At 61.8% G+C, this 19152-nt stretch overlaps 1 protein-coding gene across 7 annotated transcripts in view; it reads left to right on the top strand.

Moving 5' to 3' along the window:
- Positions 1 to 19152, top strand: part of HIP1 (huntingtin interacting protein 1) — a 49391-nt gene that overhangs the window by 25462 nt on the left and 4777 nt on the right. For 5 of the 7 annotated variants that reach the window (XM_082328270.1, XM_082328269.1, XM_082328272.1 and 2 more), the window contains 16 exons: positions 5947 to 6010; positions 6663 to 6805; positions 7285 to 7341; positions 7804 to 7884; positions 10152 to 10228; positions 10511 to 10572; positions 11755 to 11895; positions 12428 to 12485; positions 15806 to 15881; positions 16249 to 16380; positions 16985 to 17082; positions 17271 to 17343; positions 17760 to 17943; positions 18039 to 18127; positions 18220 to 18336; positions 18427 to 18528. In XM_082328270.1, the coding sequence (XP_082184396.1) occupies positions 5947 to 6010; positions 6663 to 6805; positions 7285 to 7341; positions 7804 to 7884; positions 10152 to 10228; positions 10511 to 10572; positions 11755 to 11895; positions 12428 to 12485; positions 15806 to 15881; positions 16249 to 16380; positions 16985 to 17082; positions 17271 to 17343; positions 17760 to 17943; positions 18039 to 18127; positions 18220 to 18336; positions 18427 to 18528 (1554 nt within the window). Of the gene's footprint in view, positions 1 to 167; positions 308 to 5736; positions 5848 to 5946; positions 6011 to 6662; positions 6806 to 7284; positions 7342 to 7803; positions 7885 to 10151; positions 10229 to 10510; positions 10573 to 11754; positions 11896 to 12427; positions 12486 to 15805; positions 15882 to 16248; positions 16381 to 16984; positions 17083 to 17270; positions 17344 to 17759; positions 17944 to 18038; positions 18128 to 18219; positions 18337 to 18426; positions 18529 to 19152 lie in introns of those variants that run through there. The other 2 variants (XM_082328275.1, XM_082328271.1) reach the window with 2 other exon arrangements.

The following is a 19152-nucleotide window of genomic DNA, read 5'->3' as shown; positions in this document are numbered from 1 at the left end:
TGGGAGAGCAGATGCGAAGGCGGCAATGCTGCAAGGTGTAGCGGCCAGGGCAGGTCTTTGCCAAGAAAAGCCTTGTGGTGATGCCATCAGTTTCCAACGTGGCTCGCGGAGCCCATGGCCATCTTCCTGGTGACTCCGGTTTGGGGTGTCCCATGTGCCAGGGCAGGGTGTGGCGCAAGGTGTCCCCAAACACCCCCCGGAGGCCCCCGTGCTGGTGTTCCTTGGGATTCAGGGCTGTCTCTGGTACACCTTGGTCCTCCTTCTGCTGGCATCCGAGCTGGTGGTGGCGGCATCTCCTCCTAGAGAGGTACATCTCGAGCCACCGCAGCTGGGAGCAAACCCCGGCAGATGCAGCAAGGTTTCTGGGTCTCTAACGCCGGAGGCCAGCATTGCTTTGGGGAAAATGTGGTTGTTTTTATGGCCCAAGCGAAGGGAAGTCTCAGACTTGTGTCATTTGGGGGATGATTTCACATCTGGTGGGAGCAGGAGGCGAGAAGAGCTGGCAGCACCTTCAGGGAGATGTTCACACAGCCCTGGTAAAGGTGCTTCATCCCTGGAGCAGCTCCGGCACGTGGCCAGGCGGGAGAGGAGTGCTTTCTTTCTAAACTCATGGATCCAGCAGTGGATGCAGCCAAATAGCCCGCGTTAAAATGATGGGAAGGTATTTTTTAATGTCTCCTCTCGCTCCCCGTTCAAAGGGAGCATTTAGGACTGAGCAGGAAGATTACAAGTGACCCCGTTTGTGCTGAGCATCCTCTTCTCCTATACGTAGAAATACGTCCGTGCGCGTACGAGGCCCGGCGCCTGGCCCCGCGCGGCCGGCCAGCCCTGCCAGCGCTGCCTTTCTGCCTGCCTTTCCCTCCGGCTGCCGGCGGGCACAAAGCCAGGCTTGTTCCCTGCTCCTGCCGCTGCCGTCGAAGGCCACGGGTGCCCAGCAGCCCCGTAGAGGGGGGACCACGGCCACCCCATCTCTCCCCAGGAGCTCTTGCCGGTCCCCAGCGGGGCATGAAGCACCCCCAGCGTTATCCAGCCGGCTTTGCTTCGGGATTGTGCTGGAGAAAAACCTTCCATGAGCACCGGCAAGGCTGTGATTTGCTTTTAGCTGCTGTTGGCGAGCGATGTTTAAAGAGAGATGTGTGCCCTCCGAAAAGCTTGCCCGCACCCCCGTGTCCTGCACACCTCCGGGGCCAGAGCGAAGCTTTGCTAGGCTGGGATTTGCACTTTAATTAAACTCCTGGATTTTTTTTTTTCCCCAGGCTTGTCGTAGTCAGGTCTCCCTCTGCGGTTGCTTTCCCCGGAGCCCCTGTGTCTGCAGGGCTTGGTTGCGAGCAGTTTTCTGGAGGTATGCTCCATCCCAGCTCTCCATTTATAGAAAGGAATTAAGGAGAAATGAGGGAGCATTACTAAGAGGATTTGCACTGTGACTTACTCAGTTTCTCCAAATAATTTGCAATAGCTCTGGATTCTTTAATCAACGCTTATTTCCTCTTGGAAATGAAAGGAGAAGCGGGAAGGTGCTGTGCAGCTCCTGAGCAGAGCTTGGCTCTTCACCTCCGAACAGGAGATTTGCAATTCAGAGGAGGCTGAGAGCGTGATTTGGGGAGATCTGGAAGGGGGGTGAGGGTGTGCATATGTGCATGTGAAAGAGAGAAGTGTTTGTCGGTGCTCAGAAAGCCTCTGTCCCTCTGTCCCAGGTCCCTCTGTGCAGTTTTGGGCTCCTCTGTCCCTGTCCGGAGCCTGCAGTCGCACGCCCAGAGAGGTGTTATGGTTGATGTGAGCCAGGGTTGGGGGGGGGTCACCCCAATGTGGGGCTGTTGGTGGCTCCGCTCTGATGTGGCATCTCCTTGTCAGGGGTCGTGGGGGTCCCAGGGGATGTGGTCCAGCTCCCCCCGAGGGCTGGCAGTGCTGGTTGCCAGCGGGATTCCCATGGGATAGTGCTAAATTGCCCCCGGGCAGGGCTGTGGCAGCGTGTCGAGCCAAGGCAAAAAACCTTGCGTGGGTTTCTGGGGACCCCTGGGTGCTGCGGAGGGAGGAGAAGTGGCTCGGGGAGGTCCTGCTGCTCAGGGCAGAGATGTGGTTGCATAGTCCCTGGTCTGTATTACCTGATTCTGCTCGTACCCTAAATGGCCCGAGCCTTTCCATGCTCCTGACAGTGGCATTTCCTCGCCCCGCTCAAGGGGTGCTTGAAACGCTACTGGTGCTTGCAGCGTTACCGGTGCTTGCAGCAGTAACGGTGCTGCTCACCCAGCCTCGGCCGCGGTCTGCCCCACACCCGGGGGCAGAGGCCGGCGTGGCCGTGTCACCCCCTCGCAGCTCCCCTTCTGCGAACGGGGCCCCACCAGCCTCCCCTCTCGCTTCCCTCCCGGCCCCGCTGCCTCGGCGGCGTTGCACAAGAGGAAACAGCGGGGTTTCCTTTCCCGGCAGCGGGGAGGGGTGCGGGGCGGGAGGAAGGGCCCCGCTGCCCCTCGCAGGCTCCCTGCGCCTGCCGTCGTCCCCTGCCCTGCTCCAGCGCTGCGGGGGGCGGCAGCAGGAGAGGAGCCCTTTGGGTGCCCGTGTGGGTACGGGGACCGGGGGCTGACATCCCTCCGTCGGTGAGAAACCGGAGCTGGGCCAGCGGCGCTGCCGAGGCCGCGCTCGTGGCCTGGCAGGTGGGAAACAGCCCTTGTGGTGTTGAAGCTCGTAATGGTGCCAGACGGTGTTGGGAAGCAGCACCTGTGGGTCGGGGTGAAAGACTCTCTCTTGGTGGCAAAGAGGTCTGAGCTTTCTTTCAAAGCAGCCCCAAATTTCCCTCCTTCTAACCCAGTTTCACAGCCAAAATTCGTGGACAGGAGCGTACACCGCTGTTGCCCTCCCTGACCCGGCTTGTCCCTTGGAGGTGACGCTTGTAGCCTCGGTCCCTCGCTGCTGCCCTGCGCTCCTCCGGTTTGCTTGCGCGGGCGCTGCCGGAGCCGCTTGCCGGTGGAGCAGCGGTTTGGGCATCTCCCAAGTCCCGGTGCCTGCTCCCAGGGGCTCCCAGGATGGGATCCCTGCCCTGCCATCCCAGGGCATGCGGCGGCAGGGGGGATGCCTGCGGCATCCGCAAGGGCAGAAATGTGGGATCTGCCTTTTCCTCGGAAAACCTTTCTGCTGTCTGCATGGACCTCATGTGTGCTTCAAACGGAGCAGGGGGCTCAGAGATGGAGGATCTTGGAGGCCACCGCCCGGAGCCAGGGGCTGCCAGACCCCTGTCACCTCCCCACTGTGTCTCCCCATTCTGGAGGGTCACTGGGGGCCTCTTCGGTTGGAAAAACGTGTCTTTGCTTTACCAGGAAAAGCTGTCATGAAAGAGCGGTTAAACTGGGAGCTCTGTTTCTAGCTTTCCCGGGGATGCGGCAGCCCCGGGCACTGCTTCCCTCCGGAGACCATCCCTGTCCAGTCTTTCAAGGACGGCGGAGTGGACACGGGCTGCGGTGAAGCCGCCAGCTTCAGGAGAGCGGTGTCCCCATCCTGCCTCCGGCTACGAGCTTCCACTCACCCGCTCCGGCTTTGCAGTTCTTATTTGTGGTCCAGGACTCCCGTTTCAAGGTGGGACGTGTTTAAATGCTTATCCTGGTGCTCCGCACTGTGCCCATCGTGGCTGTCCTGCCTGCCTGTGCCGTCGTGGCTGCAGGCGGGATTTTGGATGAGGACAAGCTGCACCTGGAGCCGGATCCACGGCATGTGTCACCGATGGCTGGTGGGACACGGGCATCACGCTCCAGGCTTCCGCCGCTGGCAGAGAGGCGCCTTCCTGAGGATTTCTTTGGGAATTTTTTAATGCTGAATTTTATTTTATGTTTTCATAAATGGCAAGGGGCTGCAGCTGCGGGGCTGGGCGGAGCTGCAGAAGTGGCTCCCACCCTTGGTCCTCCTGCGCTGGGAGCCTGCTCGCCTCCACCCAGCCCCTCGGGAAGGGACACCCATCGGGGACAGGTTTCTCCACCACCGGTGTTTCTTTCAGCTCTCCATAAAGCCGGGCTAAGACACAGGTTCTGGTCTGTGTCCAGCCTGCCGCTGGACAGGGATGTTTGTGCCTTGCAGCTGGTGATCTAGGTCCCTCGCCACCCCAAAATGAGCCTCCTGCATCTTACTGATGATCTCCCTGGTCACCTCCATGGTCACCAGTAAAGCGATGACCTGGTGGTGAGCGCAGTGAGCAGTTCGGCGTGGCTGAAGACCTGCTGTGAGCCCCGGCAGAGCCAGCGCCATAGGGATGGGGCTGCATGGACTGGCCCTGCCGAGGGCAGCCAGCACAGCCAGAGCGAGCAGCTGCATCCCCGCAGCAGAACTGGTTCATACTGGGACATCAGGACCCAGACCTGGTGTTTCAGCTAAAGGGGTGCTCAGCCTTGGGATGGGGGTGCAGTTGGCAGCTGTGGGTGAGAGCAGAAGCTGTCTCAGCCCTTCAGCACGTTGTCCCCACTCCAGCTGGTGGATGCTTTGGTGGCAGAGGGACATTCTGGGGAGGTGGGTCGGGCTCAGCACTGGGGCCTTTGGGCCGTGCCCAGCCGTGTGTGGGGTGCCTGTGGCTGGTGCCCGTGGCTGGTGCTCGTGGGCCCCCCAGCACCGCTCAGCACAGAGTCATTGGGGTCGGTTGTGACGGGGCCGCCTCGGAGAGGGTGAGCAAGCGGGGGTGCAAGAAGGATTGCAGCAAGGAAGGTGCTGGGATTAATCCTGCTGCTTTAATTGGTTTATATCAGTAATTAGCTACTTCTGGCCGTGCTGAGCCAGCTGGTTCCTTCCCTCGGCAGCGGGATCCTCACGGAGCAGGTACCAGGCAAGCGCTCGGCAGCGGCACGGGAGCCCGGGGAGAGGGCGGCCCCGTGCCGGCATCACCGCGCTCCCACGTAGGATCAGCCGCAGCGTCCCCCCGCTGCCAGCACAGCTCCCCGAGGGGCAGAAATGGGGTAGGGTTAAAAATCCTGCCCAGCAAACGCTTCCAGCGGCTGTTGCTGCTTCTCCAGAGGCTCAATGGAGCGCTGGCTCTGCCCAGGCTCCTCAGCATGGGCTTCCCGAGGCCCCGACATCTGCATTGCGAGTCTTGCCTTTCCTGGCAGAGAGCAGAAGGGCAGCTTGCAGGCAGGGTGGGCAGTGCTGGGGAGAGGCTGCCTGCCCCACGGGAGGCTTGTGCCAGCTCCCGGTGGGATCAGAGCGGCCGGGGAGCGCCAGGCAGTGGGGACCGTTTGTGCCGTGGCCAAGATGCCGTGGACGCGCCTGTGGCCGAGTTGGGATGTGCCGGTCGGTGGTGGGGTGGGGAGGTGGCAGCAGGTGCCAGCCAGGGCAGCTGCCCGCGCTGTGGGCAGCAGATCCGTCTCCCGTCCCTCTAATCCCGCAGCTGGGGCCGTGTCCGGCCGCGGGGCGGGTGGGCTGTGGCAGAACACCAGCAACTGCAGAGCCGCTCTGCTTCGGTGGCAATTAAGCTGGGACCTGTCCTTTGCTGCCAGACAGCGCGGGGCAGCCTGGGTCCTGCTCCGCTCTGCAGCGCGCAGCAGTCTCGCCATCCTGCTGCCGGATTCCCTGTGCCCCCTGAAATGCCCTCCCTGCTCAGCACCCCCCAAAAGCAGAGCAGGAGCTGCCGGCTGCTGCCTGTGATCCAAGGGCAGGGGAGGGATTTGCCTTCCCTCTGCCCATCCCACCGCCCCGAGGGCAGGAGAGGGTCCTTTGTAGTGGCTGCTTTAATTGCATCGTTATTATGCTGAGTAAATGAATCCTGGCAGCAGCTGAACCTGGCGGATGCCAACCACATCCCAGAAAGGCATCCGGCAACGGGCAGCATCCAGCTGGCACGAGCAGGGGCCGGGGACCTGGATGGGACCCAGCCACCCACAGGTGCCGGCAGAGCCGGGGGGTCTCAGCGGGTGATGGGTGACCAGGGGGGAGCCCGAGCCTTTCCCATCTCACCCCCCCTCCACCGCTTCTCTTTTGCAGACTGTCAGCATCAATAAGGCTATTAATGCGCAGGAAGTGGCTGTCAAGGAGAAACACGCCAGAAATATCCTTCCCAAAGTTGGCTGCGGGACAAGCAAGCGTGGGAGCGGGGCCGGGGCCGCCCGGAAAAGGGGCAGCAGCGCCTGGGGAGAGGTGCTGGCACAGCTGGGCCAGCGCCACAAGCCGGCTGCCGGGGTGCTGGGGGCGGCTGGATGGGACCCTGGGGGGCTCTCAGTGATGGTTGGGGTTTTGCCGGCATGGCACGGGGTCCCTGCTGCTGCTGCAGCCTTTGTTTGTAGGTGGGTGCCCAGCCTTGTGCTCCCGGCACTGCCATCCCATGGGAGGGCGGGAGGGGCAGATGCCTGCAGCAGGTTGTCTACCCTGGGCCGAGGATGCTTAATCCCCGAAGGTGCTTGTCAGCATGCTGCCACTAAAAACAGATCCCCAGCATCCTGGCAGGGCAGCTGGGAAGGCTCGGCAGAGGCACAGCCCCAGCCCCAAGCGTGCCACGGTACTCCCGGAGCGGTGGTGTGGGGCTGGAGGAGAGAGGATGGCGTGTGTCATCCTTGGGGATGGCGTTTGCCCAGGCTTGGCAACTTATCAGCTCCCTGCAGTGGCCTGGCTCCCCTCGGCTCTGCGGGTACCAGCTGGCTTCAGGGTGGCCACCGTCCGTCACCGCCAAGGGAGAGAGGAGCGTTTCCTTGACGGGCCACCACCATGCATCCTGGGCACGCACCACGAGAAGGGGGCACAGACCTTCTGGTCGGTGGTGAACCGGCTGCCGCTCTCAGGCAATGCCGTGCTCTGCTGGAAGTTCTGTCACGTCTTCCACAAACTCCTCCGGGATGGCCACTCGAACGTGAGTGCTGCGAGCTCGGCTCGGCAGCCGCCCCGGGGGCCAAATCCTTTCTCCCTGGGGCTGAACGGGGCGGTGGGAGATGCTGGCGGGTCGGCGCCCTCCTGGCGGTCAGTCCTGGGTGGGGACCCCTCCCCACTCGCTTTGCCGGAGCCTTCCCGGCGCTGCTCTGCCCACAGCCCCCCTGCGCTACAACCCCCGGTGCCGACTGCGGCGCCGGTGCCAGAGGAAACCCCTGGGCGTGGGGCGTCAGCATTGGTGCAGGAGCCATCAGCAAGGATCCTCCTGCCCCGTGTGCGGCTGGGGAAACTGGGGCACCCTGGGGCTGGGGGTAACGAGACCGCCGGTGGGCTGCAGGGTCGGGAACGCATCCGGACCTCTCATTCCTTACCCCGATTGCCGGCTCCAAGTATGGCACGCCTTGCCCTGGTGCTCTGCCTGCTGCCCACGCTGCCTGCTTATTATCATCATCATTCCTCCAGGTCCTGAAAGACTCCGTGAGATACAAGAACGAGCTGAGCGACATGAGCAGGATGTGGGTAAGCGGCCGACCCTGCCGGCCACTGCGGTGGGGACACCCCGGGGGTCCCTCAGCGGCACCCGGTGCCCCGGGCTGGGGAGTGGTGGTGGCTTGGACCCTGGACTCACCCAGGCTCCAAGGGCTGAGCCGCGGTGGCCGTGACCTCCCCGGGCTGGGTTTGCCAGTCTCATTCGGTATCCCACCAAAATCAAATGCCTTTTTCCTATTTTATGGCAAAGCCCAGTAAAACTCAGCTCTGGTGGTCAAAAAGAGCACTGAAAACTGCAGAGAAGGTGATGAGAAGGTCCTGACCAAATTGCTTCGGCACGTTTGCTGCAAGCCAACCTGCAGTCGGGGTGTGGGCGAGGAGGGTTTTGGCTGTGTTTTTTGGGGGAGATAAGGGAGGGGTTGCTCCTGCTGCGAGGGGAGAAGGCTTTTTCACAGCCTGCCCCAGGTCTTAACAGCTTTTTGGTATCCCCAGGGCCACCTGAGCGAGGGCTATGGGCAGCTCTGCAGCATCTACCTCAAACTGCTGAGAACCAAGATGGAGTTTCACACCAAGGTGAGCATCGTCCCGTCCCCACAGCCGCAGCGAGGGGTGGGTGATGGGGCACTGGGCCAGAAGTGGTGGCAACGTTATGGGGCAGGACAGGGGCTGGCAGAGCCGTCCTGGTGCTGTCACCTCCGCGGGTTCTCTCCTCTGTCGTGACCATCCTGCCGCCTCTGTGAAACGTGGCCCAGGTTGCCAGGGTCCGTCGTTAGCCTGGGCCAAAAGTGGCCCAAGGACCAGTGCCTCGGAGATGGATGGTTTCGTGGTGGATCAGGGCTCCTTGGAGGCACGTGGGCTGGGCTGGAAGTTGGGGGGGCTACAAGAAGCAGTAGGAGACCCCCAAATCGGGGTGTGCATCCCCTCCCAGGTATCTGAGATGGGCAGAGGTGGGAGAGGCCATGGGGTTCTGGAGTGGGGAGGGCTTGTGGGGGCCATGCTGTGGCACGCCACGCCATGCCGTGCCGCACCATAGGAGCAGCTCCTGCCTATCCCCAGCGCTGCCCTGGCAAGATCGGCAAGGGCTAAAGCAAGCGCAGGCAGCAGGGACAGGCAGGAGGCAGCGCAGGCAGGGCAGGGGCCAGCACCGAGGTGTAAATCCCCTGGAAAACCCTGCGGCAGAGCCTGGCTTTTCTGCATCGCCGCAAATGCGGGGAGGGATGCCGGGGGTTTGGGCTGGAGTCTGTCCCTGTTGGTGCGTGGAGGAGGATGAGGCTGCTCTGACCGGCGTGCGAGCATGGAGGATTATCTGCCACGGTCAGCAAAGGAGAAATGAAATAGATGTGTCTAGAAACGTGCCTTTGATCAGGACTGAAGTTTGGATGTAAGATGCTGTAGTGCTTTCTGAAATAAGGTTTTTATGTGGGCAGGAAAAGTGGAGTGGAAGGAACAAGTCAGCCTGGAAATTTCAGAATGATGGAGAAATAATGTTTAACTTAACCTAAGTGCTGCCGAGCGTGCCCAGCCTGAGTTCTCAGCACAGAGTCACAGATTTGCAGTTTCTTTATGAACACCCGGTTCATCACAGACCATAAATCTCACCTTAGATTTATCAGATCGGGACGAGGTGGCACAGAACAAACCCTCAGCCCCCAGCTGCCTTGGTGCTCCCAGGGCTTCTGCCCTCCCTCGCCTGCCCCGCTTGATAAGCATCGCTGCGCTCAGGATGCTGCCGGTTCGGCTCCGCTGGTGTCCGTCCCATCCTGTCCCACCCAGTGCTGTCCCCAGCTTGAAATAATCAGTGCCGGTCACCAAAATCCTTTTTTTTTTCTCTCTCCCCTTTGGGCTCTTGGTCCATGGGTGCTCATGGGCATGGGAGCATCCCAGGGGAATCCCAGGGGACCATCCCAATTGGGTTTTTTCCCCATCATCAGGAGCTTGTTTCCAGCCTCCAGGGCAGTGCTGCGGTGCAGGTCCCTTCTTTGGGCTGGCCTTTGGAGAGGATGCGCTCAGAGTTGGCCGGCTCTGGGTCTGCTCCACGCCATGCCGGCCGCCAGGGTGATGGCGAGCATCTTTATAGGAAGGGAGAAGTGCCGTGTCGCACCTTGGGAAGCTGTGCTTACGTTGATGGAGCTTATTATTTAGGCAGATACTTTCTTATAGGAACAGAAATAGGAACAGAAATAGGAATAGAATAGAATAGAATAGAATAGAATAGAATAGAATAGAATAGAATAGAATAGAATATGCTTGTGGCAAAATAACAGCGTGCTGCCAAGAGGAGAATGGGAAGTCACGGAAGCCCTGCGTGGCTTTGAGCGCCCTCGTCCTTACAGTAACCAGCTGCGCAGGTTTGGTACCCGTTCTGTTTTCTTCCTTTCCGAGCTCTGCTGGAAAGAGGGGTTTTCTGAAGCCAGGCTGTACCCATCACCCCGATTTGGTTTGGAGACATGATAGGACTTTCCCCAAAACTTCTGGGCAGCATGAAGAGGCTTTGCCCCCCCAAGCAGATATCAGCTCCTTCCCCTCCAGCTCTCGGTGATGCCACGCACGAGCTGGCAGCCCCATCTCCTCCTGGCTCAGCAGGTTTCTAAGCCCCGGGAGAATTGGCTTTTCTTGCTGGGGAGAATACAGGTGCCATGGATTGGGGATGCTGCGGTCTGCTCAGCAGACCTCGTGTGAGCCTCCTTTCCCCCTGCATCACTCCCTCGGTGCATCCAAAGAGCCGTCCCCGTCCTTGCACTGAGGCCACCAGCCAGACTGGCAACACTGGTGCTCCCAGAGCTGTGGCTGGAGCAGGAGATCCTCCGAAACCCTTTCCTGACTCCTGTTTCCCCACGCAGAATCCCCGCTTCCCCGGCAATCTCCAGATGTCGGACCGGCAACTTGATGAGGCGGGGGAGAACGACGTCAATAATTTGTGAGCGCGGGGCAGGGGCGGGAGGTGAGGGAGGAGGGCAGATACGCCAGGGTGGCACCGGCACTGCCCACCCTCACCGGCAGCGAGACCGAGCTGGGGATGGGACCTTGCACCTTCCCCCCACCCCTGCCACGGGTGCTGGGAGCGGGCAGAGCCCCCGGGCAAGGCTGGCGCATCCATGCCGGAGCACCCACTCATCCCTCTGGGCTGGCACCTGGCACAGTTTGAGGCCCATGGTGGCTGCAGGGACGCTCCCCAACCATCCTCATCCCTTTTTCCTAGTTTTCAGCTGACGGTGGAGATGTTTGACTACCTGGAGTGCGAGCTGAACCTCTTCCAGACGGGTAAGCCCTGGCGCTGCCCTGCCAGGGGTTGGGGTGGGGGGTCCGTGGGGGCTGAGCTGCGTTGAGGGGAGGCTCCGGGAAGGATACCGTCTGAGGGCGTCGCAGCTCATCTCTTTTCTGGGCACTTCACCCGAATTATTATTAGCTGAAGTCCTTGCGTGCCGTGCTGGCTGGTGGCAGCCCTCTGGCAGTGCCATGGGGCTGGCCACGTCCCCCCACCCTGCTCCCCGCCACCTGCGGCGCTTCCACCGCCCAGACTTCAGGCTCTCCCGCCCCAGCAGCCTCCCCAGGCTGAATTTGTTCTCGTCTTACTCATGGGTTTGCGACAGGTTTTGGTTTTTATTAGTGGTGAACACAAGCTGCCGTGGGTGTTTGTGGCGGTGCTGGAGCTGGGGGAGGCATGGGAGCACCCTGCCTTCCTCCTGCCCTCCCGCACGAGCAAGTGGAGGGGTAAAAACAAGCCAGCCTCAACCCTCAGGGCTGTCATGCGCCTCTGCATGCTCAAGCAGGATCAGGTTTGGGGTAAATTGAAGCAATTCTGGGGCAAGGTTTTATTTACTGCATGCACCAGCTTGTGGGTGCTGGCGGGACAGGGCTGTGTTTCGACGGAACTGGAGCAGCACCCTCGTCTCGTGGCCGCACGGTGGGACGGTGCCAGTGCCGGGGGGCTCATCCATGCGGTGCAGCCCCGTTGCAGGAGCTCTCGCTGCTCTGCCTGTTGGAGGGGAGTCGCTGGATGGAGGGAGATGGAGTCCCGGGGTGGGGGGAGATGAAGCCGACATCTTGTCCAACCGCCCTTGCTAGGCTGCCTGCTGCACCGGCCCGCTTCGAGGGCAGGCATCCCACGGCTCGTGGGACATCCACAAGGCTAGATCATGAAGAGAGTCCCCAGACATGTCTCCGGCAGCCTGGTGTCCCGCGCCTCAGGCTGGCCTGTCCCCACCGCAGCAGAAATACCTTCTGCAGCCAGGCTAAATTGTTCCCATGCCCGCGGGGGAGTCCCAGTCCCGAGTGGGAATTTCCCCTCCCGCTGAGCCAGCAAACGGCAGCCAGGCTGGGTCCCCGAGGGCTGCTGGGTCCCTAGGGGCCACTGGGTCTCTTGCTCCAGATGACATTTGTGACATGGCACCCTGCGGTGCTGCCTGTGCTGCCGTAGCCTGATCCTGTGCTCCTTCCCCGCAGTGTTCAGCTCCCTGGACATGTCGCGCTCAGTGTCGGTGACGGCCGCGGGGCAGTGCCGCCTGGCCCCGCTCATCCAGGTGATCCTGGACTGCAGCCACCTCTACGACTACACCGTCAAGCTGCTCTTCAAGCTCCACTCCTGTGAGTGTCCCCAGCCCCACCACCTTGGGCAGAGGGGGCACGGAGGGGGACACCGGGGGTCACCACTCTGCTCAGGCTGGGCCGTTCGCCCCCCGTCTCCTTCCCAGCCTTTTTGGGGGAGTGGAGGGAGTCAGCAGGGCAAGGGACAAGGAGATGCAAGCACTGGGGGACCGAGCTGTCCCAGGAGCCTGCCCTGCCAAACACCCCTCGGCTGCGGGGATGGTGCCCACGGGGAGGCCCCCCAGCTTTGGACAGGCACCGGCTGCAAAACCCACATCCCCCAGGACCTCGAATTGTGGTGGCAGCTGCCTGAACGCCAGCCCGCTGACTTCCCTGCCCTGGGGGTGTCTTGGGAAGGATGTGATCCCCTCCTGCCACGGGACGCTGAGCCCGAAGCATTCAGAGAGCGGGAGGAGGGCGGCCATCTCTGAGAAAGACCCATCCCCACGTGGCTGTGCCGATGGGTTGTCCCCGATCCGTGCTCCTTCCCAGCGTGGAGACACCCGGTGATGTTTCTATTTGCTTCTTCCAGGTCTGCCGGCGGACACGCTGCAGGGCCACCGGGATCGCTTCCTGGAGCAGTTCAGAAAGTAAGTGCCCAGATCCGGCGCGCTGGCTCTCCCCGCTGCCGGCGATGCTCCGGGGGTGCTCCCAGGGCGCAGGGAGCACGGGGGGATGCCGGAGCCCCTGTGCCGGGTCTCAGCAGCCGAGCAATAGGGATGGAGCAAGTGCAGGAGTCTGTCTTGCTTGGGGCTCTGAAATCCAGCACGCTTCGACCTCTCAGCTTTCCCTGGAGCTTCCTCCAAGGCAGCCGCTCCGCTTGGCTAATCCACAGCTATTGAATTACCAGATAACAGCGTTATTAATTCTAACGAGGCATTCAGCCGCTGACGGCACATCCGACGATTTAAAATGCTCAGACCCTTTAATTGCAGTTTTAAATGCAATTTGCAGTTGACGTGCTGAGATGAAAGTCTGGGCACGGGCTGAGAAGCCAAGTGGAGGGGGGGTTGCCAGTGGGGACAGCCCAGAAATGCCCTGGGCTGGGTGTTGGCTGAGCAGGGTGCTCAGCACCCTTACCAGCGTTTTCTGCTTGTGATGGGTCTGTCGGGAGAGGGATGCAATGGGGTAGGAGAATGCAAGCGGCAGATGGAGGCGGTTGGAGATGCTGCTGTGGGAGGTGAGGGTCTGCACAAGCCCTGGGGGGACTCATGGTCATGGTGCTGGGGGTGCGGGACAGGGGAAAAGAGATTTTTTTTTTTTTCCACTCAATTCTGTTGAATTTAAAAAAAAAAAAATGCCCGTTGCACAAACCCAAGGGAGCTTGTTAAAAGGGGCAGCCAGAGGATGAAACCTTCGGGTGTTGCAAAGCTGAGGAGGGGCCCGTGAAGAGCCTTGCAGAGAGCCTGGGTGCCAGGGGTGCTGCTGGGTGGTGTGGCGGAGCAGAGGTGGCTTTTGGGTGGGAAAAGCCATCCCTGCGGGGACACAGCTAGGAAAGGGTACAGCTCGTGGCACCTGTGTCTGTCCCAAATTAAGATATCAATAAGAGAGATATTAAAAGCAGCTGATAAAAGGTGGGGCGGAGAGAGCCAGAACCAAGTCGTGGTCACCCAGTTACCGGAGACCTTGGGCGTGAGGGTGGCTGGGATGCTGCTGGAGGACTGGCAGTGCCCAGCGGCTGAGGAGTGTCGTCGTGCTGGTTGATAAAAAGGGAGAGGGGAGGGAGGCAGCAGAGGGGCTGATCCGGCGCTCGGCACAGCAGGGAGACGAGGAGTGGGAGAGCGTCTGCATGAGAAAGACAGCGTGGGATGGGGTGGGTGCTGCTGCGTGCAGGAGGTGGGCGTTCGGTTCGTGAGAGGCCGTGAGCTGCCGCAGGGTGATGTGCAGTGGGAGTGAGCTTATTTATTTCCAAAAGTTCTGGGAAAAAATGGAACTACCTTGGGAAATGTGGATGACACCAGGCTGAGTGGTGCAGTGGGTGCCTGGAGGGAAGGGGTGGCACCCAGGGGGACCTGGGCAGGCTGCAGGGGTGGGTCCATGAGAACCTCATGAAGTTCAACCAGGCCAAGGGCAAGGTCCTGCACTGGGGTCAGGGCAATCCCCAGGACCAGCACAGACTGGGGGATGGGTGGGTGGGTGGAGAGCAGCCCTGCGGAGAAGGACTGGGGGACACTGGTGGGTGACAAATGGGACATCAGCCGGCAACGTGCGCTTGCAGCCCAGAAAGCCAAGCGTCTCCTGGGCTGCAGCAGCAGCAGCGTGGCCAGCAGCTCGAGGCAGGGGATGCTCCCCCGCTGCTCCGCTCTCCTCACACCCCCCTGCAGCACCGCCTCCAGCTCTGCGCTCCCCAGCACAACACAGACAGGCCCCTGGTACAGCGGCTCCAGAGGAGGCCACCAAAATGCTCCCGGGCCTGGGACACCTCTGCCGGGGAGAAAGGCGGAGAGCGTTGGGGCTGCGCAGCCGGGAGAAGAGACGGCTGCGGGGAGACCTCACTGCGGCCGCTCAGTGCTGAAAGGGGGCTGAGAGGAGAGAGGGAGACTTTTGACCAGGGCCTGCGGTGACAGGACACGGGGTCTGAGCGAGGGTGGGGTCAGGCTGGCCATAAGGAAGCAATGTTGTACCGGGAGGGTGGTGAGGCGCTGGCCCAGGTTGCCCAGAGAAGCTGGGGATGCCCCATCCCTGGAAGTGTTCAAGGCCAGGTTGGACGGGGCTTTGAGCAACCTGATCGAGTGGGAGATGTCCCTGCCCGTGGCAGGGGGTTGGACTGGATCATCTTTGAAGGTCCCTTCCAACCCAAACCACTCTGTGAGTCCATGATCCAATGAGGTGTGAGGGCAAGTCTCCCCTGGATTAGTAACTGCATAAAGAAGAGGAGACAAATGGTTGGGTTTTGTACCAGCAAGTGTCTCGAGGTGATCCCCAGTGACGGTGCTTGAACTGGTCCTCTTGCCGTATTTTAAATAAGATTGAAAAAAAGCAAGCGGTGAAGTGCCATGGCCTCTGGTATGTGGTTATTTAGGGTAGTCGAAACGAAAACTGGCCACCAAGAGCAGGGCGAGGAACAGCTCAATTCAAGGTCACAAACTGCAAACCAGTGCCCATGGGGAAAAACACTGGGCACAGACATCAGCAGATAGCGGGGCTGTCCGTGGGCTCTGACCACCCTGGGCAGAGACCTCGGGGCAGGTATCAACAGCGCCGAGATACGGACTGGGATGCCGGGGTGGCCGGAATGGAGGGGAGCCACAAGTGGTGTGGCCGGACACTGCCACTTCTCCCCAAAATTGGAAATCCTGAAGGGAGGTACCCTGCTCCTGGGGGAGCTGCTCCTGCGGGGAGCTGAAGGTGGTGGTGCAGACGTGGCCTCCAGGCAGGAAGCCCCCAACCCGCTGATGGCCAGGGCTGTGGTGGGAGCAGTGGTGATGTTTCTCAGCTGACCTTCAAGGTCTGGCATGGGGAGGACAGCACAGAGAGGTGGCTGGACCTCGATGCGGCCCCGTGCAGCCATTCTGCTGCGGTTTGTGGTTTCATAGACTCACAGAGTGGTTTGGGTTGGAAGGGCACTTTGAAGGTCACCTAGTCCAACCGCTCTGCCGTGGGCAGGGACATCTTCCACTAGAGCAGGGTGCTCAAGTTTCAGGTCCTTCTCTCTGCTCATCAGGTCCTGCGTTTATGGGAGGAAAGCCTCCAGCAGTCAGTTTGTGCTGGAGGTGGGAGACGGGCAATGGGGTCTTCCCAGGACCCGCCGTGGGTTTGGTGGCAGCACACACCACCGTCCCCTCCAGCGCAGCGCGGTGGCCCGGTGACACCCTCCTGGAGCCAGGCGAGGGGTTGGAGCTACCCACTTTTGGGGTGGGGTGTCTGGGTTGGGCAAGAGCCGTCCCTAACCACTCCCTGCCCCTTGCAGGCTGAAGGACCTCTTCTACCGCTCCAGCAACCTACAGTACTTCAAGCGGCTGATTCAGATCCCGCAGCTGCCGGAGGTGAGACCCTGTGGTCCCTGGTCCCCAGGCTCGCTGTCCCCATGTCCAGGAGCAGCAATGGGACCAGTGGCGCTGGGACAGTGCCCAAAAAGGGTCACCTGCCACCTTGCCTGGCTTCCTGGGGCTGGTGGCAATGTGGAGCTCGAGACTCATCCTTGCATCCCTCCCTGTGTGGGATCCTGCGGGATGGAGCTGCCCCTCTGGCCAGGGACTGGGTCCTGGCTCCATCCCTACGGGTCCTGGCTCTGTTCCCACAAGTCTGGGCACAGCCAGCTCAGCACCAGGGCAGGATTTCAACCAACCGTGCCCGAAGCCCTGCGGCAGTGCCGGTCCTCGCCCACCCAGCCACGCTCCTCTCCCTCCCCAGAACCCTCCCAATTTCCTGCGCGCCTCGGCACTGTCGGAGCACATCAGCCCCGTGGTGGTCATCCCCGCCGAGGCATCCTCACCCGACAGCGAGCCCATCACAGACCTGGTGGAGATGGACACGGCCTCGCAGGTAAGCTGCCGCGGCGCTGCCCGTGCCTCTCGGCATGAGACCAGGGTTATTTCTCCAAAACCATGCCGTGGTGGGTGCTGAGACAGTGGGGATGGCCTCGGGCGCTGGGGAGCATCACCGCAGGGGGCCGCATGGGTGCTGGGTGTCGCATGTGGATGCTGCTAGGTCTGAGTCAGGGTGAATTCATCTCGCAGTGCTTCTCTTAGTGGTTTGGTGCCCTCCAGTGATGGCTGGCTGGAGATGTTTGGCTTCCCAGCATCATCCCTCAGCTCTGCGTGCTTGTGTTAGGTCTTCACGCCCCTCTCCACCAAGGGTTGTTCTCGGGCGCTGAGCGTTTCGGGAGGAGAAGGGGTGTGCAGTGACATGGCTTTGGGGATCTTCCCCTACGGGGAGTTAGGTGGGGATGGACCAGAGATGCTCCACATTCAATACATTCAACACGTTCGACGCCCTGGGAGCAGCGGGGCAGATCCAGGCAGCACGAGCAGGCAGCAGCTCTGCCGGCACGTGGGCTGGCTCGGCAGTGCCACCAGGGACGTGGAGGGGACGAGGGGTCCCGGGTGGTGGGTGGGTTCACTCCAGGTCCGTGCTGCTGTCCTCGCAGAGCCTGTTTGACAATAAGTTTGACGACATCTTCGGCAGCTCTTTCAGCAGCGACCCCTTCAACTTCAACAGCCAGAATGGGATGAAGAAGGATGACAAGTGAGCGGTCCCAGTGATGCCACGGAGGTGGCCGGGATCAGACCGGGAGCTCCCTCCCCGGCACAGCACTACAGCTGCAGCACAGCAGCTGCGGTGGCCCAGGGGACGCCTCCACTCCCAGGATGCGTCCCCACGGCACCGGCGCGGCTGGTGGCACTGAGGATGTACCCGGTGTCTCTCCTTCCCAGGGACCGGTTAATCGAGCAGCTCTACGGGGAGATTGCAGCCCTGAAGGAGGAGCTGGAGAACTTCAAGGCCGAGGTGGGTGATGACCATCCGGTGGTGTCACGCAGCGAGCGCCCGTGTGGCAGTCCATGATGAGACCTGGCGGCTCACGCTGGGAACGGGGCTGGCGGGGTGGTGGCTGTGTCCCCGGGTGGGCAAGGCGGTGACCCTGTCAGTCTGTCCTGCCCTGTCCCCCGTGGCTTCTCCGTCCCTGGTGCAGCCATCCCTACCCACACGGGGGGTCCCCAGGTGTGCTGGGGTGGGGGCTGCATCCCGGCCGGGGGGGCCAGGCTCACCCCCACTGCCCAGCATCCTCACTGCTTCACCTTGCTGCGTTTGGGCTCTGCGGGATGCTACCCAGTGGGGTGGCCGCCGATCGGTACTGGCGGGCATCAAACGGTGCCGGCAGCCACCGAACGGCACCGGGAGCTGCCCGCCTGCCATCCCCACAGAGCGCGCGAGGCGCGGTGCAGCTGCGCGGTCGTGCCAGCGAGCTGGAGGCCGAGCTGGCCGAGCAGCGGCACCTGAAGCAGCAGGCGCAGGACGAGAGCGAGTTCCTGCGGGCAGAGCTGGAGGAGCTGAAGAAGCAGCGGGAGGACACGGAGAAGGCGCAGAGGAGCCTGACGGAGATTGAAAGTGAGCAGGCCGAGCTGGCTCCTGGCTTGGGGTGGGGGTGAGCCCCAGGGTGGGGGTCCTGGGTGCTCATCTCGGCGTTCCTGCGTGCATGGCAGGGCGGGCGCAGGCCAACGAGCAGCGCTACAGCAAGCTGAAGGAGAAGTACAGCGAGCTGGTGCAGAACCACGCTGACCTGCTGCGGAAGGTGGGCTCCCCAAAACCACCCCCTGGCATCCCCTTTCCCAACCGTGCTCCCCGACACCGGGGTTCGCTGAGCTCCCTCTCTGCCGTTGCCAGAATGCGGAGGTGACCAAGCAGGTGACGGCAGCCAGGCAGGCACAGGGGGATGTGGAGCGGGAGAAGAAGGAGCTGGAGGACTCCTTCCAGCGGGTGAGCGAGCAGGCTCAGAGGAAGGTGAGTAGGGACACGGGGGGACGCGCCATGGATGAGCAGGGGGTTCCCCCGTGGGGCACGGGTGCCGGCAACCTCTCTTCTTGCCCGCAGTCTCAGGAGCAGGCAGAGGTGCTGGACACGCTGAAGCGGGAGCTGGCAGCCAGCAGGCAGGAGCTGCAGGTCCTCCAGGGCACCCTGGAGTCCAGCACACAGGTGAGAGCCCATGGGTGGCCCCCGCCAACCCCACCACCGCCCCGGGACGGGCAGCCCAGGCGAAGGGGAGGTCTGCCCGCTGTCGCGGTGCTTGGGCGAGGTGTTACCAATCGAGGAGGTGTTACCCAGCATTGGCCTAATAACCAACTCCCTGTCTCCTTCCTCCCCACATCTAGATGGGTGTGATGGTCATACCGGGGGGGTTAACGCTCCTGGGTGCAAGAGCAGGGTCAGGTAGGGCGGCTCTGCCTGCTGTAAAACCCAGGCAGGGAGCGTGCCATCACATTGCAAGGCTTTGCATGGGCTTGCTGCCATGCCAGAGGGTATTTCATGCCTGCGAAGCTGTGGAGGACAGCAGGGGTTTCCAGGCTCATTGTAGAAGGCAGAAGCTGGCAGGAAAATGGAGCTGCCCGTCCCCGGGGTGGGCAGACACGCTGCAGCAGGGTGGGGATGGGGCAGAGCTGGCTCCGGGGCCGGTAGCCCCTGGTCCTCCATCAGGATGCTGACAGTCATAACAAAAGTGAATTTTCAATTATAAAAGCGAAAGGGCTCCCCCAGGAGCCTCGGCTGGCCCCAGGCGAGGCCGTCAGTGCTGCAAGGGTGCTGCCAGGCACCAGGTGATGC

This window comes from Platalea leucorodia (assembly GCF_965183815.1).
Source record: "Platalea leucorodia genome assembly, chromosome: 16".
Taxonomy (NCBI): Eukaryota; Metazoa; Chordata; class Aves; order Pelecaniformes; family Threskiornithidae; genus Platalea; species Platalea leucorodia.
The sequence above is the reverse complement of the archived record's forward strand: the minus strand, read 5'-3'. Positions and strand labels throughout refer to the sequence as shown.